The sequence below is a fragment of the Panulirus ornatus genome, chromosome 61, assembly GCF_036320965.1.
Source record: "Panulirus ornatus isolate Po-2019 chromosome 61, ASM3632096v1, whole genome shotgun sequence".
Classification (NCBI taxonomy): Eukaryota; Metazoa; Arthropoda; class Malacostraca; order Decapoda; family Palinuridae; genus Panulirus; species Panulirus ornatus.
This window is the reverse complement of record NC_092284.1, coordinates 850,787-877,150: the sequence shown is the minus strand read 5'-3', so window position 1 is coordinate 877,150 and position 26,364 is coordinate 850,787. Positions and strand designations below refer to the sequence as shown.

Here is a 26,364-nt window from a genome sequence, read left to right as displayed (position 1 = left end):
GCCTCACTCACATGTAGACTGCTGGCTTTCTGTCCACAAGTATGCAATCTATCCTTGTCATACTTAACACTTGACAATACTTAACTCACACAACTCATTCTTTGTAACTCCAGCTTTTCCTGTGGTAAGGGCTATGTGCTAGCCATGCCTTTAGCGGAATGATAGAAGCGGTAGATAGAAATAGTAGGTAGGAACATGAGACAGGAACATTAGGAAAAGTAGTAAGTTGGAACATTAGGCAGAAATCGGTAGAAATGTTAGGTGGGAGCCTCTGGAGACTCTGCACAAGAGTTGCCCTTCGCCAGTAACCTGTTAAGGGTGAGACACTAAAAGGCTAAGAAGTGGCAGTGAAGTTCACCAGTCATGGAGGCTTTTTGGTCTTGGCCACCCCCTTAAGGGAATTCCCAATGGGAGTGGGTATCAAAGATATAGATAGATAGAAGATTGATATTCATGTGAAACTTTCCATCGTAATCTTCTTTGGTCACTGAATACTTGCTCATGTGAAACTGTCCATCGTAATCTTCTTTGATCACTGAATACATGCTCATGTGAAACTGTCCATCGTAATCTTCTTTGGTCACTGAATACATGCTCATGTGAAACTGTCCATCGTAATCTTCTTTGGTCACTGAATACATGCTCATGTGAAACTTTTTCAGAATCCTCCGCAGTCACAGAACATAATTCATCATTGTTATTTGTTTGCTGAACTGATAAACTGATGTCTACTGATGATGTCTACTGATTTGCTTGTTTTTGTTATCATGTGTATCTGCCCTCTACTTCAGCATATGATTAATTTGATATTACATTCTCTTTACACTGGTTTGTTAGTGCTGATTTCCACATAATTCATGAAAGGTGACTTTAGCTGATACAGATTATTCTTTTACCCCTTCATCTTTTGGATAGTTTTCTGACATTGTTATTTTTCTTTTTTAGACAGTGTGTGGTCAATATACAGAAGTACTTTATCCATTAGATTAGAAAAAGAATATGCTTTATGATTGTTATCATTGACAGTTACATTGGCTAAGATGATAAAGCAATGTATTGCTGGTAATTTTTTTGAAGAGTTGTATCATGATTTATCACTACAATCACATTGTTGCCTTGAACCAGAACTATCCAGATATGATATAGGTAGAACCTTCACTTCACTGTGAAGACATACATGCAGCACAATTACCACTGGAAAGAGAAAAGAATAGACAGTAAGTACTTTCGTTTAATTCATCCTAAGACAGAGGATGTATGAAATGAAAATACGTACCATCTATTATTTTCTCTTTCCAGTGTTGGTTGTGCATATAATAAAGGTATAGACTTTTCTGCTCCAGTAAAGTATTCAGTTCAGATCCCAGTTAAATGACTCATAAACTTCATATCACCGCAGCTCATCAACAGTGGGCCAAGTCTACCCTCACAAATTGGCAAGAAGTCCAGCATCACTGCAGATACAGCCAACACTAGAAGCAGAGGAGGTGGGTTGCATGCAGGATAATCCATGTCCGAAATTGAATGGTTGCAGTCATATTGATTATTTTTCCCAGTTGAAATCTAGTTGAAGTTATGAGGAAGTTAACGAGTTACCTACCTGAAGAGAATTCATATGTTCATAATTATAAATGTTCATTTGCAAGATTTCAGATATGGCCAAAGAAAACTTTAAATTGTTACTGTCCAGAAAGTAGGTTTAAGTTGGTGGGATAATACAGGAAAAATTTTATGAAAAGAAGAGTTTAGGCAAGTGTATTTTGAATAAAGATCAAAATGAAGGGTAGCATGGATGAGATACGCATTAAAGAAGAAAAATGTTTAGAAATATGCAGAAGCCAGGGTATTGAAGGAGCAGACATGTTTATCAGGAAGTGGCTTACAAGATTTAGATAGACTCAGGTATTCTAGTGTGATCGATGTGTTTCAGAGTTGGAATTCTGCCCAAGGAGAATGGGAATCTCAAGCCTTTTGCAAGTCTACAGGGTTGAGACTGGGTATCCTAGTTCTACAAAACAATTAGTCCAAAAATATGAATCTATGTATTTTATCATTAAAATGAGAAAGGAGAGAATGAAAAAATATAGGGTGGTGATACAGTATTCTCTAACTGTATTGAAAAGGTTGAGGACATGAGGAAGATACCTGTTATCAAAGAGGTGTGGAGTTGAGTACTTGACATTGAGGTGCATTAAGATGATGGTAGAAAATAGCATTTTTACAGCTGCTCGCCTTTCCCATCTTAGAGAGGTAGCATCAGGACCAACCAAGCATAGGCCTCATTTACACACATTAAATCTTATTTTTTCATACATATTCACCACTTCCTACGTTAGAAAGGTAGCACCAAGAACAGAGGACTGAGCCTTGGAGAGAATATCCTCACCTGGCCCCTTTCTCTGTTCCTTCTATTGGAAAATTAAAAAACAGTAGGGGAGGATTTCCAGGCCCTTGCTCCCACACATCTAATTATTAGATGATATACATATAATGCACTGAAACAAGAGCCCACTGTCTGCAGAACTAATCCATATTCACTACTTCATACAACCTGGTTCAACCCATTGATAGTTTGTTGACTCCCAAATGCCACAGCAATTCAGTTCATTTTGTCTTTTATGTGTCTTTTTGATATTCAAACCCAAATACCTAAAAGTCTTTTTCACTCCATTCTTCTCAGTCTCCTCTTCCCCTCTACTCCCTCCATATTGCCACATATATCCTTACGTCAGTCAGTCTTTGCTCATCCTTCCCATGTGCCCAAATCAATAACAGTACACTGTGGTCAGCCCTGTCAATCAGGTTGTGCATACTGCCAGGTATTACATATATATAATTTAGTTTCATCATTTCTTTCCTCTCAGATTTGGATTCTGATAGTGATGAAGATGGGGGCTTGTTTGGAAGCAAGAGGGAGCCTTCTTTCACCCCAGGCAGCCTGCATAGCAGTACTCATCCACCATCTACTTCTAAAAGAGAAAAAAGTGGAGATCTCTTTGCTGACATCAATTCTCACACTCCACCAGGTAATGTTTGACTTTTTTAAACACTTTGTCATTTTATAGTTTTTTGTTTTACTATCTAGTGCTGTGAAACACGTCTTATGAAATTTAACTTTCACAGTGAACACAGATGATTTTTTCACAGCTTTTTTAACTTCTTGATTCCTGTATATAAAAGTCAAGAACAGTGAGGGATAGATTATGCTCTTCATTGGTCTCTTTTTCTTGTTCTAAGTAGGAAAATTTTACTATTGTCATTTCCACAGCTCCTGTAAAGTCATCAGTTGGAGTAGAAAATGTCCGAGCAATGCCAAATCCTACTAGAACTGGGCTTCCTGGTACAAGTCGGCCTCAGAATAATAACAGCAACTTGTTTGCAAGTGATACAGATGATGAGGGGGACCTATTCTCCAGCAAGCCTCTTTCATCAGGCAAGTATTAGCCGAAGGTTTAAGGAACTGCAAAGTATTTATTTCTCTGTTGGACATATATGGACTGCCAAACCACTTGTTTTACTTGTATCATAAGTATTTGCCTGGGAAACCATGTGCCCAGTAGACCCTATGAAATTAAAGCTCTGTCATTCATGATGTATCATGTCTCAGGCTTCACCAGTCTTCATGCAGCATTCCAGCAGTTTACTATGAAAAGCATCTCGTATCCTGTCACTGCTTTGCCAGATGGACTACCTATTGCTTAACGTGTCCAGGACTGAGAGACTGTCATTACGGCAGTATCACAGTCGCATGCTTCCTCTTTCCTCAGTGTAGACAAAATTATCTTTTGGAAGCTTAAAGATTTTATTGTCTCAAAAAAACCTGTTCTTATGTTGTGTATAGTGCCAACATCTTAATATGATTGGTCAAGAATCTAAGAGAACAGGTAAAGATAGCCAGATGGTCAAGAATATCTACAAAAACAGGTAAAAATAGCCTGATGGTTCACCAAGTATATCTCACAGTTGCTATCCTATGTGTGTATGATGGATCTTCATACATATAAGGATTTTTCTCCTCTCATTTTTAAAGAAGTCTCAGGGGACTCCTAAGTTATCCCTGTTGAAGGAGAGGCTTTTGTGGAAGTGGCATGATATGAATGTTTCCAGCACATTTTGAAAGAAAGATTTTACATTTGGTAGAAGTAGTAGTCAGGAGCATTAGGTAGAATTAGGCAGTAGAAACATTAGGTAGGAGCCTCTGCAAACATTGTGCAAGAGTTGCCCTCTACCAGTGGCCTGTTCAGGGTGAGGCACTAAAGGCTAAGAAGTGACACTAGAGTTCGCTAGTAATGAGGACTCTGTTATTGTGGCAACCCCCTTGATGGAATCCAGATTTAGATAGATAGACTCTTATGATGACCAAATGGTGAGCACTTGGCAACTCACATACCTCCGGGAAATATAAAAACAACTGTAACAAGTGAGAGGCTTGTTTATCCATTGTGACAAGATATGTGCTTCCGAACATTTTTGTATCATCAACCCACCATGCTCTTATTCTGTTGATGTTCTGGACATATTTTTAACTGATAAGTACATTTGAAAAAAAAAATCATCTTGGATATAAGGTTTTAGGTATCTTTCAAAGGAAGCCAAAATTGATAGATATAAATAATTGCTTTTAAGTTTTTAGATATCTTATTCATGCTAAAAAGCACTGAATAACCAGTAGGTGTAAGTATTTTTCAAATTCCTCAAAATAAATCTATCTCAAGTATAAAGTAAGTGTAGTTAGTGAAGTTAATGTTCATGATGAGCCACTGAACAATGACTCATGAAAGCTTTATCAAGAAATTATATAACTTGCAACCTGTTCTCTTTTCAGCCAAAACAAAGAGTCAGAACAGCAAAGTAAAGAACCAACCTGAGCAGTCAAGCACAGCAGCAAGTGGTCTATTCTCCAGTGATGAGGATGGGGGACTCTTCTCCACGCCCATTGTGAAGACTCAAGGTCAGTAGTACTCGACTTCATCATTACTTGACATCTTGATTTAGACTTAGTTCCTTCTTTGTATGCCTTGTCTTGGTATTAAGCAGTTTAATGGACTCAAAAATGCTGAAGCTTCGGTTTGTTTCAAGAAATACCCTGTTATGACCAAGCTTAGAAGGTTTTCAGGCAGAGCTGCCCTTCTTTAAGTGGATATCACCTCAGCAGTGACGTTTAGAGATGTGCAAGATGTTGCTTATAAAGAACACATTAAATATATTGTGACATTCTCGATGGATTTGCAAAGATTACTGTGTATTCCTATTATGCACCTGTTATTCATTCTTCATTTTCTGATTGTCCCCTCCCCTCCTTTTTTTTTTTTTTTTTTTTTTGCTTTCCAACTTTTACACTTTGGATTTTTTACTCAGACAACACATGTAGTTCAAGTTAATATCTTGTATTGATAGGTTTGACCTTAAAGTGATAGTATATCTCTGATGCCCATTCCCTTCAGGAATTCCCTCAAGATTGTGGCTATGGCAAAAGAGTCTACATAAGTGGTGAACTCCGGTGCCACTTTTTAGCCTTTAGTGCCGTAAACTTAACAGGCCACTGGCAGAGGGCAACTCTAGCACAGGTTTTCCATAGGTTCCTTCCTAATGTTCCTACCTATTACTTCTATCTAATGTTTCTACCTAAAGTTTCTGAAAGTCAAAACCAGCAGTGAATTCCTTTAAAGAATTTTTTATATTTCCTTTCAACACTTTGCACTGTAAAAAGGATTGATGACTGAAATAATTTAGAGATATTGATATTCCATCTCGATCTCTGATGCCTCTTCCCTTTGTGGTTGTTTTAAATATAGAAAAGCTACACATCATATTGATATTTTTTCATGGGTACTGAGTACTTAAACTGTTTTTTTTTATTATTATATTATACTTTGTCGCTGTCTCCCGCGTTTATGTTTCATATATTGATTTTTCAGGTATTGTTGATAGTGGCGAGGATCATGAACAAAAGGAAGAGCCTCCATCTCTGCCTAAGTCAACAGGAAAAAAGACGGTGCATATCTTGGTTCTTATGTTTGATAGGCATTGTTTCCCACCTCCCATTGGAATGATTAACTAACACAGAGGTCCTGAAACTATGGGCCACTGGCTAGATCTGGCCTGCCAAAGATTTTGGTCCTTGTCACGAAATGTTTCAGGATCCCTGAGTTAGTAAATGTAAGGAATGAACCACTTACGAAAGTATATGTGCTTCTGAGTGTGTAAAGAGATAGCATGTTTGATGGAGATGTATGTATTTTGTATGAATGTATATTGTATGCTTCTCTTGTAAGCTATGTGCTTGTATCACTGCCACCCTTGGTTGGACCCATATCATATGTCTGGCTGCTGCTTCCTATAGTTTCTGTGTGGAGACCAAGGCGATGGCAATAGCAAAAGTCTCCATAAATGGCAAACTCATGTGCCACTTTTTAGCCTTTAGTGCTGCAAGCTTAACAGGCCACTGGCAGAGGGCAACTCCAGTGAAGTGTTTTCAGAGGCTCTTACTAAATGTTCTTACTGAATACTTCTTCCCAATGGTTTACCTAGTCTTACCACACACTCTTAATCCTGTAAATTTCATATTTGGGGTGCAGGCATTTGAGGTGGTTAGGGCCCCTTAAATCCTTTCCTAATCATATAGATTGAATTAAGTCCATAAGTGTAACTTTCTGGGAAATAGATTTAGCAAACTAGTTCTTATTCCAAACCCTTCAGTCTGGCAAGGCATTAGGCAGTAAGGTAGTTCATTCAATAAGGAAATATCACAAAGTCTTGTTGATATGGACTATTTAGGAGAGGGATGTATGAATAGATTAGAAATTGAATGTTGCATTGTCATGGGCATATGGAGAGAAAGGATGAAGTAAGGGTTACTCAGAGATTTTTTTAAAACAATCAGTGTAAGTTTACAAGATAGGTGAATTTCCAAAATAGGGAAGCTGCATGACAGATTTATGAATATTGTATGGAAAGAATATGGTAGTTCTGGTATCGTGTTATTTAAAGGAAATTTGCATAGTCTGCCCTGTCTCATGATATTAAGCAATTTTTTAATTGGGATCTGAATCATTGGAAAATAAGTGGAAGTTATGCCTTATTGTAGTTTAGTTTACAGGAGTTCTCTTATGCATTATTTACTTAATTTCTTTTTATAGAATTGTGAGATGTGATGTGTTCTAATTACCAGGTTCCAGTTGGTGGTATCAACATTTTTGGTTCTGCCATAACATCTGCTATTCATCAGCAGCATTCGTCAGAGTCTGAGCCATCACATGACGAGGGGTCCACTCGGGAAATTAGCAGAAATTCATCGGTATCCCTCAACAAACCAGAGCCTCCATCTTCACAACAAAGTGCCACCCACAAAATAACAAACATTGGTGGTGATGGTTTGTTTGATGATGATGAGGAAGAAGATTTGTTTGGTAGCATAATTAAAAAACCAGTGACTTCATCCCTAGAAACAAAGACTGGTCAGAAAGAGCCTGTTTTGCCTGTAACATCTGATACCATAAAGAAGCCAAATGGAGAAGGAACTCTCCCTAGGACTGAAGTTGTTGCTGACACTAGTAGTATTAAAAATGTAATTAAATCCACAGGAGGACTGTTTTCAGATGATGATGATGATGATCTGTTTGGCATCCCTGCAAAAGTAGAGAAGAGACCAAATACTTTACCTATATTGCCAGCAACTGGAGGTTCAGATTCAACAAAAAAAACATCAGAGACAAACTCAGCAGTCAGTAATGCAAAACATGATGGGCAGTTTGACTCTGATCCTATTGTAACCACCACCGAATCCCAAGATATCCAGAAATCAGATCCTGTAAAAGTTCCTGATCCTCCAAAAACCTTGAGTAGCTCTTTGTTCAGTTCCCCTAGTGATGATGATGACTTGTTCTCTCCATCCAGTAGATTTCCTTCAACAAAATCAACTTCTGCATTTATGACAGAGCCGCCACCTCTTCCACCGCCAAGCACCAGTAAACCTAGCCATGTGATCTCTGGGTCACCCGCACATCAAGATAGCTTTTCCCCATCCACCCAGTCTTCAGTGTCTCAGATCATTAATGAGCCATCCACAATAGATCAGATTTCAAATGAAACATCAGTTAAAGTGAAGGCAGAACAAAGGGCAAAAGGATTACCATCCAACAACAGATTTAGTCCACCATCTGATGATGATTTGTTTTCTTCCTCATCAAAGACCATTCATGATGATACAGCAATTCAGAAAACTGAAGAAAGAATAGGGTCCATAAGCACTTTGCCAGAGCCAACAGTAGCATCTGAGAATGTCTCACCAAACACCACCACTAATGTAAGTTCTCAGAAACTTGAGCCAGAGCCCAAAATACCTATCTCCCCAGATGAGAATTTGTTCAAGTCAAAGACAGATATCAAAGTGGATCAGACAAAAGAAGGTGCCAATCCTTCCACTTCGTCCAAGTCTGAGATGCCAGCTGAGAAGTCAGATGTGCAAACTTCTTCAGACAACAGTGGTGATGATATATTTTCGGATGCATTATCAAGGGCATTACTGAGTAAAAAGATAGCTGCCAGGAGTGATGAAAAGGAGTCAGATCTTCTTGGGGTGGGTGATGATGTAGACATATTTGCAACTACTAAGACAGAAGCAAAATCAATGCCATATGAAAATGCAAAAGATGGCAAGGATATAGTTAGCACATCTGTAAAACAGTCACAGCACCAGAAAGATCCAGTTCCTGCAAAAGTCACAAATTCAGATAATCTAGTAAATATTTCTGAAACATCCGTTAGAGACAGGGAAAACCTTCCTTCATTACCTTCAGACGCTGAAAATACCAAAGTTCCCCAGACATCTCAGAGTGAATTTGCTTCTGTTTCTAAGCCAGAGAAACCTCCAGAGATAATTAAGAAACCACCTGTAGGAGGAGTAGCTCTTTTTGGTGGAGCAGAGTTGGCTGCCCAAGTTAGTAAGCGGAAGAGTATGCTAAGTCCAAAAGAAGCAAAGGATGAGGAAGTACGGGAAGAGCGAAGTACAACACCTCATATAGAGAAACCTGTACTAGAAGAAGAAAATATTAACAGTATTAGTAAAAGTAACATCTTTGATGGTGAGAGTGATGATGATGACCTATTTGGTATCAGCCAAGTGAAATCAGAAAGAAGATATAGTCAGTTCAGTCGACTTAGCCCACCTCCTCTTCCAACAAAGACTAAAATGTCCCCCTCGATGCATTCACAAGAACCTGAATCATCCTCATCTCATATTCAAGAGGGACCCAAAACTGCAGACACAAAGTTGCTGGGGGCTGAAATTTTTTCTGGGGAATCTGAGTTACCTATAGATAAGAAGAGCAAAACTAAAGACTTGAATGAATCAAATGGAAAAAATAAATTAAAATCTGATAAGACTGAGCAGATTGTTACTGTAGAGAAGGAAAGTCGAGAAACAAAGCCACATAAAAAACCACCCATTGGAGGAGTGTCAATGTTTGGTGGTGGCGGCGGCTTCGGGGGTAGTGAGCTACTGGCAAAAGTGCAGCAAAGGAAGAGTATGTTGGCACCTGAGAGTGAGAGTGATGAAGATGACTGCCCTACCAATTCACTATCATCTTCTCCAGCAAAAAAAGAGAATACTATCATATCAGCAAGAGAGAATATCACCCCAGTAAGTCCAGTCTCACCTGTCTCTCCACTATCACCGGTATTTGGCTCTGAACCTCTTATTCCTAAGTCTGGAGGTCAGGAAAAGAGTGTGAGTTTTGATGAACCAACCACAACCAGCACAACACTGCAGAGTTTAAATAAGGTACATCCCTGAGTTTCTTGATTATGTTATCAACCTCTTCAAAAGTAAGAAAGTAGGAAAAAGTTCTAACCTCATTATAAATGACATTTAAATTTAAAACATCATTTTCTTCCCAAATAGATACCATTTTTTGTATTTTCATTTTCAGAGTCGAGTCAGAGGAAGCCAACGACGACGACCTCCTAGCAGAGCCCATAGAAGAGGTGGTTTAGGAGAAAATGACCCCTCAGTTTTGCCTGACAATAGAACAGATATAGAGTATACAGTACCACCACAAGCAGTTGCATCCTCTTCTGTGAAACACTCTTCACCATCACCAACTACTGCATCTCACTCTAAACAGAGTGTATCTCCTAAGAAGCTGAGACTTTCAGAAGTTAATGAGGATAAAACCGTGGTGGTTAATGCTTCGTCTGCAGTGGCTAATGAGCCAAATGAAGTTGATTCCATTGATAATGATCCTGAAGTTGACATATTTGATGAAAGTACAATTACCAAAATTACAAATGTTGAAAACAATGAGAAATCAGCTGATACCTCAGCCAAAGAAGAAAGTAAGTTTGTGGCCTTAAAGGACAACAGTGAAGATGTTGAGAATGATCTCTTTGGAAACTCAATAAGTGCCTTAAATTCATCCAAAATCAGCGGTAGCAAAGGATCAAGTAAATCTATATTTGGTGGAAATGACAGTGATGATGAGGAACTGTTTGGTCAAACAAAACCAAAAACAAGTTTATTGCCGAGCACAGGTAGCTTTGCAGTGCAGAACAGTGTTACTAAGTCTGTGGCCAAACCACCTTCCGCTCATTCTCTGTTTGAAGATGATGACGGTAAGTTTATAAGAGTATTGGTAAGTTAGTATCACAGTACATTGTTCATAAGTTTCCTTTCACATTCAGTTTACGCTGCCTGTCACTTAATGACCTAGCTCTGACAGGATGTGTTTTTTGGTGATTTTTTTTGTGAAATATTTTTGTGATGAAAAAGTATAGAAACAAGAACAAATCCATGATAGCAAGTCATTGACTCATTTTCATTAGCACAAAGAATGTAGGTGTGCATCAATTTGATTTCTTAGGTTTTTAGTCTGTATGACTCAGAAATATGGTACAGTACTTGGAATGAGTGAAATTCTGTAATTGAGGTGATTACACTTTTAACATCGCTTACACTCATCCTTCATCCAGCCATCTGTGGTAAAGTGAATCTTGGACTTCCACTCTTATAAACAGTTCTTTCCGAGTAAGAGCATTAAAGAAGAAAATCTTTAGACTTGAAAGAATAATAAATGGCATGATGATGGAAAGGAATTAACTTTATAATTGTTTTGGTTTCATATTGTCAAGTTGTGAAGAGCAGTTTTGCCATAATGCTCAGAAAACTGAGTTTTCACGTTCCTCAAACTATAGTAACAGTAGTACGTTTTTCTTGTATATTTCCATTTTAGCTTTTTGAGGTAAGACCCTATCTTGTTTTACAGATGACATCTTTAGTTCAGCAAGTAAAGTGGAAAAACCTTCGACAAGTGTACCAAGAAAAGTGTCTGCATCAAAATCCAAGAGTAATTTAAAACCATCAAGTGAGCCTTTTGAGGACCCTCTCCTTAGTAACCTAAAATGATACTTTATAGTAATGATTTTAGTTTAGTAGCTACAGAGGAGGCTTGAGGTATATCCCTAATGACACAGCTGTCAGAGAATGGTATCAGTCCCTTTTCCTTCAGTTGCATATATTTATAAGTAACATCTCAGGGTCATTTTTCATGGACAGGTTAGCTAAAATCACAGTTAATGTAAGCACGACATTTTAGAGGCTTCACTGTTTAGGACCCACTTCTTTAAAATCTCAATTCTCTGGAATACAGTTGTAAAGAATTTTTATTATCAAGGATCCATTGGTCTAAAATGTTAATCCTGTAAGACCTGATGACTTTGAATATTAAGTATCCAGGACCTCATGATCCAGAATCCTGATATTCAGGACATGATGATGAAGAAAATGTATATAGGACACAGTGGTCTAGGATCTTGATTCAGAACGTAGTATAGAATCATAATCCGAGACATAATGGCCTAGATTCTTTTGTACTCAGGACCAAGTGGTCTTGAACATTATCCAGGATCCCATAATCTAGAATCTAAAGTAATTTGACCACACCTATTAGTTTGGAATTTCTTAGTCAAGGACCATCTGCAATTAAATCATTATTATCTAACAACCAATGGTTTAGAATCTTCACTATCTGGGATACATTGATTTAAAATCTTGGTTATCCAAGAAGCCAGACCGGTGGTGATGGCTGTCTAGGAATTATGAAATGGTACCCTAGTCATCCAAAGGCCAGTGGAGTGATGTCAAGTCTAAGCCCAATGCAACAGCATTTTGATTGGCTGAATATTACTTTCTGGTATTCAAGCATAACTGATGTATGTCAGCAGTAAAATTTTCCTTATAACATAGACAACAATTTTTCTTCTGAAAGTACCAGTGTGTGAGATCTTTCCATCATCTGAAAATCGTACATATTGAGGCTGAAACTACATTTATATATACTTTTTTTATATTGTGTTGTACACTGTTTAGTTATGCTCTGTTTTATGATGTATTTCACATAATTTTTTTCATGATTGTGTCTGTTAATATTGTCATGACCAGAGTTGCCCAGGGTTACATCAGTTGAAATTCTGATCATGTGATTCTTTTCTAATTGATAATGTGTTTAGTTTGGACTTGATGATTGTTTTGACCACACATTGCACAAATGAACCCATACAGCAAAATAAATGTGTTGTGGAAATAAGGATATGATAGATACTGATCTGAATGAAATTAAACTGGAAATTCATGAAGATTTCTCCACAGTTGAGAAAAATTTAGAATTTAGCATTAATGGTCTCTCACCAGGCAAACACTCATGATTTTAACCACACGATAAAAGGCCTTCTCTTAATGATTTGTCCAGTATCTCTAGGAATTAATTCCTGCCCTGTGAATGTCTTTGTTGCAATTAGTGTCTGTTACCAAGAAAATAGCCTTTTCATTTTTCTGAAATATGCATTCCTTTAATTTTTATGTCAGATTCCACATTTTGTTTATATGATAGATGAAGTGAAATAAATGATAAGATGTACAGGTTTTATATGGGGGATTGACAATAATTTTTCTCACTTTATTTAATGTATGTTGATGATTGTTAAATGGGATCACCTGAGGATCCATCCACCCCCACCCCTCAGTGTTTTTTTAGACTGTTAGGGTATGTTAGAGTAAGTTGCAAACCAAACCTCAGGGTCAGGTGCAAACCATACCTAGCATAAAAAACAATGGGGGTGCAAATCTTCAGGTGATCTGTTAGATGTAGTTTTCTGCTCATGTGGGACAGATGCTTGAGCAGAGCAAGTCGTGAGCTTTACAAAAGTGCCTTGTAATAGATAGAGATCTGATGCCCGTCAGGATGAAACCATGAGTTCTTACACTTAAACTCAGTGACTGAAATTCATTGAAATTTTGTTTCTGTTGTAATATGATTCAGTATTCATCAGATGATATTAGTAAATAACATTTGTCTTAATGAGTAGACTTGTGTGTATCGTTGAGTTTCTTAACTACTTTGATAGAAGACTGTCGTTTCATTAAGAGTGATTGAATAAGTTGAATGATTTAGATAAAATACTTCCCAATCCCTAAGGATAGGGGAGAAAGAATACTGCCCATGCATCTCCACATTGAAGATGGTGGCTAACGGGTGGGAGTGTGTGCTGGAAATTCTCCTATCTTGTCTTTCCAAATGAGGATCTTTTTTTCTTCTGAGGCACAGTCATCTGTTCTGGTTGCTCACATGGGAAATAGTTAACATTTATGAAAGAAAAAGAGACTTAAAGAAGTAGACTCACACTCAGTTGAATTTTATTTTTATTCTTTCTTTTATGTGTATTCTCTTGCTTCCTGATTTACCAAGGCAGTGTCAGAAACAGATGACTGAGCCTAAGAGGAAAAGGCTAGCTTGGCCTCTTCCTGTGTTCCTTCATAATACAAGAAGGATGTATTTCCAGCCTTCCTGTAACAAGAAACATGCATAGTTTTCTATCTTCCCTCTTCCTAGAGACAGGTTAGCATATATATATATATTTTTTCTTTTTCTTTCATACTATTCGCCATTTCCCGCCTCAGCGAGGTAGCGTTAAGAACAGAGGATTGGGCCTCTGAGGAAACATCCTCACCCGGCCCCCTTCTCTGTTCCTTCCTTTGGAAAAAAAAAAAAAAAAGAAGAAAGAGGGGAAGATTTCCAGCCCCCCGCTCCCTTCCCTTTTAGTCGCCTTCTACGACACGCAGGGAATACGTGGGAAGTATTCTTTCTCCCCTATCCCCAGGGATAATATATATATATATATATATATATATATATATATATATATATATATATATATATATATATATATATATATATACATATGATACAAAAGTGTAAGTCATACACAGAATAGAGTGAATTGGAGCAATGTGGTATATTGAGGGCAACGTGCCATCAGTGGACTGAACTAGGGCTCACATTTTAACAGCCTAGTTGTACACACACACACACATCAACAGACAGTACTGAGAAAACATATTCACACTATATTGATTCAACAAGCACCCTGCAGCCAACACCCAACCCAGTCCAACTCCACTCCACTATATTTTCACCCACACAAAATCACACTTTCTGAACATATACGAGTTAACTTTACCATTTGTGTTGTAAGTACTGCCTACCTCTCCAGCTCTACAATAATTGATCCTACATATCACATGATCCCCCATATCCAAGAGGTACAGAAGAATTTAAACATTTACTCTTTAACTGTCCTGTGCTGAACCCAGGACGAAATGTGCAGAGTATCACCACACTCCTTAACCTGTTGTTCCACTCATTGTGCAGGGCAAGTTTCCTAAACTCTGTGGGAGACCTCATGGAAAGTGATCTTGGGGCAGGAAGGTAAGATACATATGGCTGCACAGCTTCAGAGTTGCACTGTATGCAGTTCATCGACAATACATCGACCCCTGTATACCACATTGTCCAATTTTTTTATCTCATGCAAGCCTTTCACCCTCTTGCACGTTCAGGCCCTGATCATTCAAAATCTTTTTCACTCCATCCTTATATCTTTAGTGTGGTCTTCCCCTTCTCCTTGTCCCCTCCACTTCAGACATATGTATCCTCTGTGTCAACCTTTACTCACTCATTCTCTGTATATATTGAAGCCATTGCATCATACTCTCATACTTGAAATGTCTTTATTGAAATATAAAATGATTGTAGTTGAGCCAAAGAGTTAATGAAATGGTATAACATAAGGAGAGAATGAGTGAAGAGAGGTAGACAAAGTTAATAAGTATGTCAAAAGTGGAGGATTATATATGTAAACGCTTACTTACTGCCCTGGGAGTCCGTTCTGTCCTTATGAGGCTCCTGCAGCACCCAGGAAGCTGGCCACGTATGTTGGTTGGGACCATAGGTCATAAAGTGTTGTAATGTTGAGTGTACTGAGAGTGCATGGCAAATTTCCTCATCCTTTTTAAGCATGTATGCTGTTTCTGATGTTAGCAAAGTAACACTAATTACATATGAAGAATGACCTCATTTTGCTCACATCCACTCTCTTATTTTCATACCTAATGCTTCAGACACAACCAAGTCCCACAGACCATTCTGTGGTTTCCTCTGACCACTTTAAATGCCATAGTTCATTTTCATGGTACATTGTCCCATGTATACCACTCTAATTCTCCCTGTCTTGTGTTTTCATCTGACCCTTCCAAATGTTCAGCCTCTGACAGCTCAAAGCCCCTCTCACTCCATCCTTTCCTTCAGCTTATGCTAAGTCTCCCTTACCCCTTGATTCCTCCATTTTTACACATGTACTTTCAGTCAGTCTTTCTTCACTCAGCCTATCCATACTTTCAAGCCATTTCAGCACAAGATGGTCAGCTCTCTTACTCAGACTCTGCTTACTCTCATATCTCTCTCTTACACTATCTTTTCTTATGTGATCATTCCTCCTCACACCACATAGGGTCCACAGCCATTCATACACATACATTATATTTTTTTCTAGTAGCTGTTCAGAGTTTTCTGCCTTAGTGAGGAAGTGCCAAAATCTGATAAAAGAATGGCCTCATTTTCTTGCATTCATTCTATAACTGTCATGCATACTGCATCAATACCTGAGCCCACAATGAATGGTCATGCACAACAGACCCTTCCTTGGTTTTCCCTGACTACTTTACATGCCCTGGTTCATCTCATTAACAAGTCAACATCTTGCTTTCTATATACCACTTCATTCTGTTCTATACGTGCCTCTCACCCTCCTGGTTCTGGCCATCATACCTCAAAGCCTGTTTTCAATTCATTCTTCCATCACCTTCTGCGTCTGCTCATGCCCTTGATTCATGTACTTCTGACAGATTTTCATAGTCAGTATTTCTTCACTCATCTTCTCCACATCTCTGAAACATATATGTTACAAGTTTCATAGTTGTAATTTGATGACTTAAGTACCTGGGTTATATGTGAGGTATGTTACCAGAATTTCCGTTTATTGGTTAAAGCTCCTTAAGAGGGATTAGCAGTAGGGTATACAATTTTATTTTTACAAGAGTGATTTTTTAAGTCACTTATTTTTAGGAGAAACCAGTGCTAAGATGTAGTTTGAGAAGGTGGGCCTGACTCCAGAGCTAGACACAGTATGCATGGGGAAGATAACTACTATTCACATCAGAACTTTGCACCATTTTAGCCCTCATATCTGGAGAAATTATCTCCTTGTATATTGTTGAAGAAACAACATTACATGATTCATGTCTCATTAATGTAGAAATAGACTAAGATTGATACTGAGCAGAGCCTGGCATGTGTCACAAGTGGAGGAAGCAGGTGTCTATGGTTAGCTCTTAAGTGATTGATCAGTCATTAGACAGGAAAAAAGTTTGTGGTGAATGTTAACCAGCTTGATAAGAAAATTCTAATTACCTAAAATTGCTTCTGGAGCAGAATATGATGTTTTCCTTCATGGTAGATACCGGTTTAAGGTGAATGTCAGGTAAATATTGCTGCTTTTGGTTTTTAAGCATTGGTTAGATTAGCTTTCTTATTCATTATCTTGGATCTTTTATTCCCCGCATCAAGTTATTGATTAAAAGTCAACTGTATACAAGAGCCTTACCACTTGTCATTATTGTCAGTCCAGAAATAAAGTTTTTTGAATGATGCTCAGGTAATGAAGCAAAGAAGTTTGTTTTGACGGAAATTGAATTATGTTGTTAGAGTTTCTATTTGACTCATTCGTTAGGTCAGTCTTGGTACGTAGAATATATGTATCAAACAAACCTCAGTACAAAGGATGCCACTGTTTGGAGTCCATTATTGACAGGTGCTATAGCTAAGTTCCATGTAGTCTAACAGTGCTCACTAACAAGGAAAATCCAACTTCATCTCTGCAAACATTGTGAGGATGAATATGTTGTTTTTTAATGTTGTGTGAAGCAATAGAACATGCTCTTTTTAATTATGTACTATTGATTATTATAGTGTCATTATAATTTGTTGTATGGGTGAACATTAGCAACAGAAATACAAGGAAGTAGGAATATCTGCACCAATGTACCGAGTACTTAATGCATGCATAACTAGGTTCCTGCTATCCTGTAACATCATATTTTAAGGATAAGGAAAGCACCAATGTATCAAGTACTTACTGCAAGTAGAATTAGGCTCCTGTTATCCTGTAACATCATATTTTGAGGACACATCAGGAGCTAATGTACCAAGTACTTACTGCAAGTAGAATTAGACTCCTGTTATCCTGTAACATCATATTTTGAGGATACATCAGGCACTAATGTACCAAGTACTTACTGCATGCCTGACTAGGTTCCTGGTATCATGTAGCATCATATCTGACATCTTGGTACTGGGAAGTAAAATCACAGTTTAAACATGAATGAGGAATGGTTGGTTTACCTGATCATTAAGAATGTGGTTAGAAGGGCATGGTAGAGCAAGTAGCTAGTCTTCTCATATCTCATGGAGCAGGCACCATAGAGCTGAAGGGATTAGGGCCCATTTTTAGCCAGCCCTGTGATGGTTAGAAAAATAATTCCTCCTTGAATTGGGTATGCCATCGCAAGAAGGGTAGGAATGGTAAAACTAAGGGGGAAAACTACCTTCTTATGATTATCTCCAAGATTTTGCATTTGATAAATAAGGCAGTTGTGCATCTAATTCTTGGTGTTACAGTAAAGATGACTGTACTTGGAAAATGTAAAACCATTACGCCATTACCTGGAAAAGGTTATGTATCACTTTCCTGCTTTAGCTTTCTGTGATAGAAAAATTTAAGTGAACTTTATATTACAAAGCTAGTTTGAACAACCAATATATTAAGGAGTTGATGAGATATTGTTGTACATATGTTTGTTTTCCTCAGCATCTGTAACCAAAAATGTTCATGAAATGTTGTACATATTTGTAAACATTCCAGCTTTAGTCCCAGTTATTTGTTCCATACTGATGTGTGGAAACCTCAGTTATCACGTAGTGTGGTAACTGTAGTGTGGTAGAAATTGAGTCTTTTGGAATGATTTTTGCACAGTTTGTTTATTTTTTGATTTGGAAAATGTTATATGATATATAAAATCATGGTAAGAATGTGATTATGTTACATGAAGTTGGTCATTTACGTCCTGACATTGGTGATGATGTGCTTTGCCTAAGTATGAGCAGTTGCAGCAGACAAGCATCATGGTTTTACATGTTGATATCTGATGAGATAAACAGCCTCAGTATGCCAGTTTTGGATTTGTTACCCAAATTGCTCCCAAGTCCTCAGTGCAGATGCCAAAATTACTATCAACGGCTACCAGTCCCTTTCTCACACATTGTTAGAGATAACCATGTAGTCTGTTTTATGATGATGCATTGTCCAAATAGAATGCTGACTTTTTATGCTCAAGGGCAAAAGGGGGAAAAATTTTTTTTTTTTGATAAATTTTGTGAATTGTACATTGATTGTTTCTCAGAGAAAATTATTTTTAGATAGGGTTAATATATATGTCAAGAATAATTGTCCCATTATATTGATTTATTTTCTCATGTTTGTATTGCTTGTAATATTATTGATAGAGAGTTTATCATTTTTTTTCATGGTTTATGACTAGTTACCTGAGTAATGCATGACATAAGTACAGCATGTGTCATTCATGTTGGTTGACATCTGCAAATTTAGACGTAAGTCTCAAGGTCCAAAAAAAGAAATGCAGGAATACTCATATAGGCTAGTTAATGAGAATGTGTAGTATGTGAATGATACTAATGTATATTTTGAGTATGCTTTTAGTGTATGTGTTTATGCATATCTACGTGTTTGCCTTTATGTTTTCATCCTCCAGTCTGCCAGTTCCTCTGTGTGATAGTTTATGCATCCTTGTCAGTTTTTATGTTTTTGTAAGTTTGTATTTACATAATGGTATGTGTACTGAAGTGTGAATGAAGTCTGCAGTGCAAGTGATATAATGACCAGACTTTTGTATTTCACATAAGTGAATTTATCATCAGGGGTTAGGCACTCCTCTTTTTACCACGTGCATCCTCATTGTCTGCCTCCCTTCACTCATCCTTTATATATTGATACATATTATACAGAGATATATAGAGGATGTCTAGTCTCTTCTGAACCATGGTCTAGCTTGATATGTGCAATGGTCTAGCTTGGTGAATATCATGGTCTGGCTTACCCTTCACCATGATCTTCTTCAGTCTCCGTCGTGTTCTATCACATTTCGAGTCATAGCTAAGACACATTGTAAACCATGAGTCATCTGTTTGGTATTAGCCATGGTCTTAACGTAGCCTGCTGGATGAAAAACATAATTTTGATTAGTCTAATTAACATACTAAACAATGTGTTGATCATGTGGAGTTATTTCATACATATTATATATATATATACAGTATGTAACCTGGAAAATGTTGTGCTAAACTTAATGGTGTGTTGATTGTTTTATAATGCATCATGTTGATTGAGACAGTGATGTGTTGTGAGAATCTATTTTGATAAAGACTGTTAATTGATCTTGTGATAATTATAGGAGAGCAAAACAAATTGTACAGAATCATTATCATGTCATAATTATCCAAAGGAATATTTTGATACTTTTAAGAATGACCTTGAAACTGTTGATTGATTTTTTAATTAAAAATGTAATTTCACATTACTGGTCCTATCATTTTTCTTGTAAAAGCTATAATGTTTAATGAACACTTACCTTTGTGAATCACTTGGTCAAAAAAAAATCTTATGAAATTAGGTTTTACTGTAATTTAGATACAATAAGACATCTTTTGGTTGTGTTGAAGCAAATAAGACAAGAGTCTTTGTGTGTGTCCATGAGGTAATTAGGGAACAGACTATAAACCCTCCTGTTTAGTTAAACTTCACAAATCATCACACTCACTAAGCCCATCACTACCTTTTCATCGGTCTTAAGAATAGTTCATATCTTACAGTTTGGAAGCCTAACTTGGTAAAAGGTTTTCATAAATTTTGATATACCTGTAGCATGTACATGTCTATCTATATGTGTGTTTGTCCTAACCACTAACATGTATATGTCTGACACGCACCCTCCCATCACCCTAAATGATCAGACACTTCCACTGAAACAAAACTTTAAACATATTGAACATCACGTATGAAATATAAATGATATTCACTTCTCACATCACTATCATCAACACCAAGACCTTAAACAAACCGAATGTCCCTAAGATAGTGTTACCTGATATAAGCGAGAATCCTTTTCAAATGATTCATCATCTGTCACCTTAAAGTATGCCTCACCTGCCTGGTCAACCAACGTGACAAAAGCAAATATAAGAAAGCTGCAAACCACACAAAATAGAGCACAGACCAATCTCTGGTCACTAGCAACCATAGGCATGATAACCTTTAGGGTGAAACTACTACGCTTTCAATGCAATCTCATCTCATAACAATATTCTTGGCATTCATTCCTTTGATGGATGTGGCTGGCTTCCTGAGTGCTGCAGGAGCCCCATAGAAGGGGGTTCAAGAGTAGAAGTGTAAGGCAAGGTGTGCATTTCCTTCTGAACTCCACTTAGAAGTGGTGACATTGCAAGTGAAAGTTACCTTTGATGAGGCTGTATTACCATGGGTGGATGGGAGAAGAGTACATCCTCCAGGACTTTCTGTCTGTAAAGGTAGCCACCTTACTCTGCTCCTTAATGGCGTGCAGTCTCAAATCTGGAAGAGCCCTAAGATTGGGGACCTTGGGCCACAAAGAAATGATATATTGATGTGATAACATTTCACACTTGTTCCGAGATAAAATCCTTGTGCTTTGAAAAGTCAACTAAGTTTTTTGGCATTAATTACCTAAGTATTACGTAAGAAGTTCAAATGGATAAAAGAGTTACTAAATATGAATAAATTTACAATTTTCGTAATATCTATTAAGTAAAAGAGTTACAGATGTTTAAATCTGTGATGCATTACTATGACAGGGAACTGTTATCATACATGAGAAACAAATTATGAAGAATATCAGTAAAATGTCTTTGCTGAAATGATATTTGAGGGCCTCTATAATGTTGGTCGATTATAGCATTGTATTATTATTTCATTAGATAATTTGGTTACCACACAACGCTCATTCAGGGACACATTAGCTTACAGAGATATGATAAAAACTTATCAGAAAGATTAAGGAACATTTTCTTATCGTCTTATCATACAGACTACATTCATCAGTTTTAAGTTGATCTTATTTGTTCACAATATAGAATGAAGAATCCTACATTTTGACATATATTGATTTACCTTCGAGAAAGTTTTTGAAAGATAGCGAAGATACGAGCAAATATAGATAGTATATATGAAGAACATGTAAAGGTAGAATGAGACAGATAAAGGAAATCACACTGACTGTGTATATAACTTTATTCTTGGAGTACATGGGCACTATGTAAATACATCATGGCAGGTATTGTAGAGGCATTCCTCAGGTGGAAAACATGTGGCGGGAGGGAGTTTTCACTGCTGTGGCTTGGTCTGGGGGGGAAAGTTAGGGTGTGTGGGAGATGGATGGGTTGTGCTACAGAGAATGTTGTGGCCTTAATCGCCGGCGGGACACTTTCCCGGTTGGCCAACAGAAGGCGAAAGGCATTATCATCATAGCTATTACGTCACCAGCAGGTGTGGCCGACCCCCTCCACACCAGCCAATATGTCGTATTTAATTCATTATTTTCTACGTTCTCGACGTCTGTGAATGGCTTATGTTTATTCAATATGATTAACCGTCATTTTGTTCCTCAATAAAATCCTGTCTCAGGAGAGGATCATGTGAACCATTTTTAAGTATATCAAATGTAAAAACAATATGTTTAGAATTACATTTTAAATTTGAATATTAGTTTTGTGATTATTACCATTATAATCACAATTGACGTGATGGTCTGAGAAACATGAATGAAATGTTATTGGACATAAATACTGTGATATCTAATTTCCAGTCCAACAGCTACACACACACTACCCATGGTTACATACAGGTGCGTCTATATAATCCTCCACGTCATGCTGGACATGTTGCCCTGGTCGAGGATCCCACACTGTGTAGTTAGGAGAATCTTGCTCATTAGATTTATATTTTAAGGAAATAATGATGTTGATGTATTTACGTGAGACAGACTGAAAAAGACCATATATTTTATTTACATGTAGAGTACATAATGGCGGTTCCTGAATCCCCCCCCCTCCCCCCACCAACATGACCAGGCAACCTCAATTCCTTCACTAACTTTATTTCTGACATTTTTAAAAAGTTCAAATATTTCTCTCGAGATTCAACACATTTTGTAAACAAATGGAAAGAGCTGAAGCTCCTCAGTCCGTTACTCGTGACCTAAATATATCATTTTTTTTACCGCAAAATACGGAATAAATTATACGTTGGGAGTATACAAAAAAATGTAAATCCATCCAGAAATAATAATGTGATCTATGGTATGAATATTGATAGAATCAAGAAATAAATAAACAATTAGTGAGGATTTAATGCACGGGAAGAGAGCGAACGCCAGGAGTCAGCTGGACAGTAATGGCGGGAGAGTCTAACAGATCCTTACGACAAATTATGGCAAAAATGGGACGAATTAGCATCGCTGTGTAATTTATGGTTGAGCAGAACTTGTGGCATATGCAGATAGTGAAACTGTGGTCATGGTGGCAGGTATAAAGAGTCAGAAAAGCTTAGAACGACCAGCACAGAGCTAAGAACAGGCGAGCAGACAACATGTCGTCTATTAAGGTGAGAGATGCAATGTTTCTGTCTATTTATGTATGAATTGTCTGACGTAATAATGTTTAACTATTCATAACCATCAATTACAGTATACATATCCAAGATACACAACTGAAATGTTACAGAATATCCGTATATTTCTAATGTTAATGTTTCATATTGTGTTTTACACTCATTAACCATATATATATATATATATATATATATATATATATATATATATATATATATATATATATATATATATATACAGTGCCCATAATGTGTTGATGGCTCTGTATGTAAGTATATCCGTCATAATAGATTGTCATTCATCATACGCCCGACAGCGTTACTCAGCCCCACCAGGAGCCCGCGGCAGCACTTGCTGCCAGACAACTAACAGTCGTCCTGAAATATCGTACGACCTGATACCATGGACAAAATTGTTGCTATTATTATCATTATTATTATTACTATTATTATTATTATTATTATTATTATTATTATTATTATTGTTCATAGTATTATTTAAGGACCGGGTAAATTGGATAATTGGAGAATATATTTTGTTGTTCATCTTTGACAATACAAATAGGGCGTTACATGGGTATTTACCGTTTGTAATACAAAAGACTTTAATAAATATGGCAAATAAAGATGACGTGTGACTCGTTTAATATTATTTTGTTATACAAATGAGTGATAATAACATGTTCATCATTACCAACAGCTTGAAATCATTAGTTGAGAAGTCTCAGTTTATATATAGCGATTCTGACCTTAATTGTAACCCGCAATGGTTTATTTTGATCAGTTTATGAACTACAGTCACTCGGGAACGGTATTATTATATGAACTCATTTACCACGAGGTGTAATTAGTCAAGATTAATTATGGTGTTAATTGATATAAGGCGTAACTACAGATGGTGTTGGTAACGATGGTGGCGGCCATTACCCTGGCCTCCCCCAGGCCAGACTCCCCCCCTGTATACGGTGCCCCGCCCTCCTACAAGCAGCTAGGGATGCCCTACGACTTCGCCTACGCTGTGAAGGACGACTATACAAGCAACGACTTCGCGCACGACGAGAACAGCGACGGCAGCCTAACATCTGGGTCGTACCGGGTCGTGTTACCCGATGGTCGTACCCAACGGGTGACCTTCACGGCCGACCACCACAATGGCTACCGGGCTCAGGTGGCCTATGATGGCCAGGCCTCGTACCCAGCCCCAGCCTCATACATCTAGACCTCCTCACTACCTACCCTCACCCACTATACACCACCACACACTTATACACTATATATGGCGCCCCAAATATAATTATATATCAGGTAACAAAGCTATAAGATGGAGTCCCTATTGTGTTGAGATTAATATATAAATTCTGGTGATTCTCTCGTACGTTGTATACAACCAGGTCAGCCCGGCCATGTAGCTGGTCCAACCCAGCTGGAGCAAGACAACGTCTGATGAAACTTGTGGGCCAGCTGGAGGTGGAGTATAGCCTAGCACAACCAGCTGGAGATGGAGTATAGCCTAGCACAGCCAGCTGGAGATGGAGTATAGCCTAGCTCAACCAGCTGGAGGTGGAGTATAGCCTAGCACAACCAGCTGGAGATGGAGTATAGCCTGGCTCAACCAGCTGGAGGTGGAGTATAGCCTAGCTCAACCAGCTGGAGATGGAGTATAGCCTAGCTCAACCAGCTGGAGATGGAGTATAGCCTACCTCAACCAGCTGGAGGTGGAGTATAGCCTGGCTCAACCAGCTGGAGATGGAGTATAGCCTAGCTCAACCAGCTGGAGATGGAGTATAGCCTAGCTCAACCAGCTGGAGGTGGAGTATAGCCTAGCTCAACCAGCTGGAGATGGAGTATAGCCTAGCTCAACCAGCTGGAGATGGAGTATAGCCTACCTCAACCAGCTGGAGGTGGAGTATAGCCTGGCTCAACCAGCTGGAGGTGGAGTATAGCCTAGCTCAACCAGCTGGAGGTGGAGTATAGCCTAGCTCAACCAGCTGGAGGTGGAGTATAGCCTAGCACAACCAGCTGGAGGTGGAGTATAGCCTAGCTCAACCAGCTGGAGGTGGAGTATAGCCTAGCTCAACCAGCTGGAGATGGAGTATAGCCTAGCTCAACCAGCTGAAGATGGAGTATAGCCTAGCTCAACCAGCTGGAGATGGAGTATAGCCTACCTCAACCAGCTGGAGATGGAGTATAGCCTACCTCAACCAGCTGAAGATGGAGTATAGCCTAGCTCAACCAGCTGGAGATGGAGTATAGCCTACCTCAACCAGCTGGAGATGGAGTATAGCCTACCTCAACCAGCTGGAGGTGGAGTATATCCCAGCTGAGTGCTACCCCCTCAGCTGGATGGGTTGACGTAAATAATGTATAGTAAACAACATGTGTATCAGTAAACTGTCATCCATAGTGACCATCATTAACGTAAGTAATCAACAATTGTGTCGACTCATAATTTGATCTTAACTGATGTATATGTTTGAACATTACTTGTATTTCATTATATATGTAAATAAACGTCAATGTATATATATATATATATATATAAATGTTTTCACAATCATTAGCACAAATATAAGAAAGGTTACCGTTATGTTGCAATAAAATACACAGGTTTAAAGCTGTTTCCATATGTGTATATATATATATATATATATATATATATATATATATATATATATATATATATATATATGAGTAAAAAAAGATCATTGGTTTGTGGCGTAGCCAAGCAACAACTTCAAATATAAATACTTCACGTCAGACACAGTTGCCAATATTATTCATGATATTCAAGTATTTATTGCTTTAATGTTTACCTTATAATGACAGATGCAACTTGATTACATAAACAATAATAATTATATTGTAAAATCTTTAGATTTGCATAATCGAGCGGCAACATTTTGACGTGAAATCAAGGTTATGCGATATTTATATTAAACACATGTTCAACTTTAGCCTAATTTCTTGATTATTAATTAACACATTTTTTTTAGACTATTAATAACCAGTTGGTACATTAGAATATCTGAAGTAAATAGATAAATATGTGTGGGTTAGGTAAGGGGTGTGTGTGTTGCCTGGCAGCGGGGTGAGGGCCAGGTTTAACGGCAGCAGCGAAGGAAAAATTTTTCACCCAACACAATTATTTTTTTCTCTAGCAAGATTATAAGTTAGGGAGAAGTTTATAAGTAGTTTTATCTT

At 37.8% G+C, this 26,364-nt stretch overlaps 2 protein-coding genes across 4 annotated transcripts in view; both read left to right on the top strand.

Annotated features, from left to right (window-relative positions):
* Window positions 1-20,041, top strand: part of LOC139767475 (uncharacterized) — a 28,311-nt gene extending 8,270 nt beyond the window's left edge. For both annotated transcript variants that reach the window (XM_071696893.1, XM_071696894.1), the window contains 8 exons: window positions 1,400-1,487; window positions 2,865-3,026; window positions 3,269-3,433; window positions 4,826-4,951; window positions 5,919-5,995; window positions 7,172-9,781; window positions 9,930-10,611; window positions 11,262-20,041. In XM_071696893.1, the coding sequence (XP_071552994.1) occupies window positions 1,400-1,487; window positions 2,865-3,026; window positions 3,269-3,433; window positions 4,826-4,951; window positions 5,919-5,995; window positions 7,172-9,781; window positions 9,930-10,611; window positions 11,262-11,401 (4,050 nt within the window). In that variant the 3' untranslated portion in view covers window positions 11,402-20,041. The remainder of the gene's footprint in view (window positions 1-1,399; window positions 1,488-2,864; window positions 3,027-3,268; window positions 3,434-4,825; window positions 4,952-5,918; window positions 5,996-7,171; window positions 9,782-9,929; window positions 10,612-11,261) is intronic.
* Window positions 20,042-22,932: 2,891 nt separating this feature from the next.
* Window positions 22,933-25,692, top strand: LOC139767382 (cuticle protein 19-like). 2 transcript variants are annotated; one of them, XR_011717053.1, is made up of 3 exons: window positions 22,933-23,157; window positions 24,059-24,878; window positions 24,910-25,692. XR_011717053.1 is itself a non-coding variant. In XM_071696715.1 (2 exons), the coding sequence occupies exons 1-2, from the start codon at window positions 23,143-23,145 to the stop codon at window positions 24,380-24,382; spliced, it is 339 nt and encodes a 112-aa protein (XP_071552816.1). In that variant the 5' UTR covers window positions 22,933-23,142; the 3' UTR covers window positions 24,383-25,692. The 2 variants fall into 2 exon arrangements, 1 of the variants encoding a protein (XP_071552816.1); XM_071696715.1 differs by having other exon boundaries at window positions 24,059-25,692.
* Window positions 25,693-26,364: the final 672 nt, after the last annotated feature.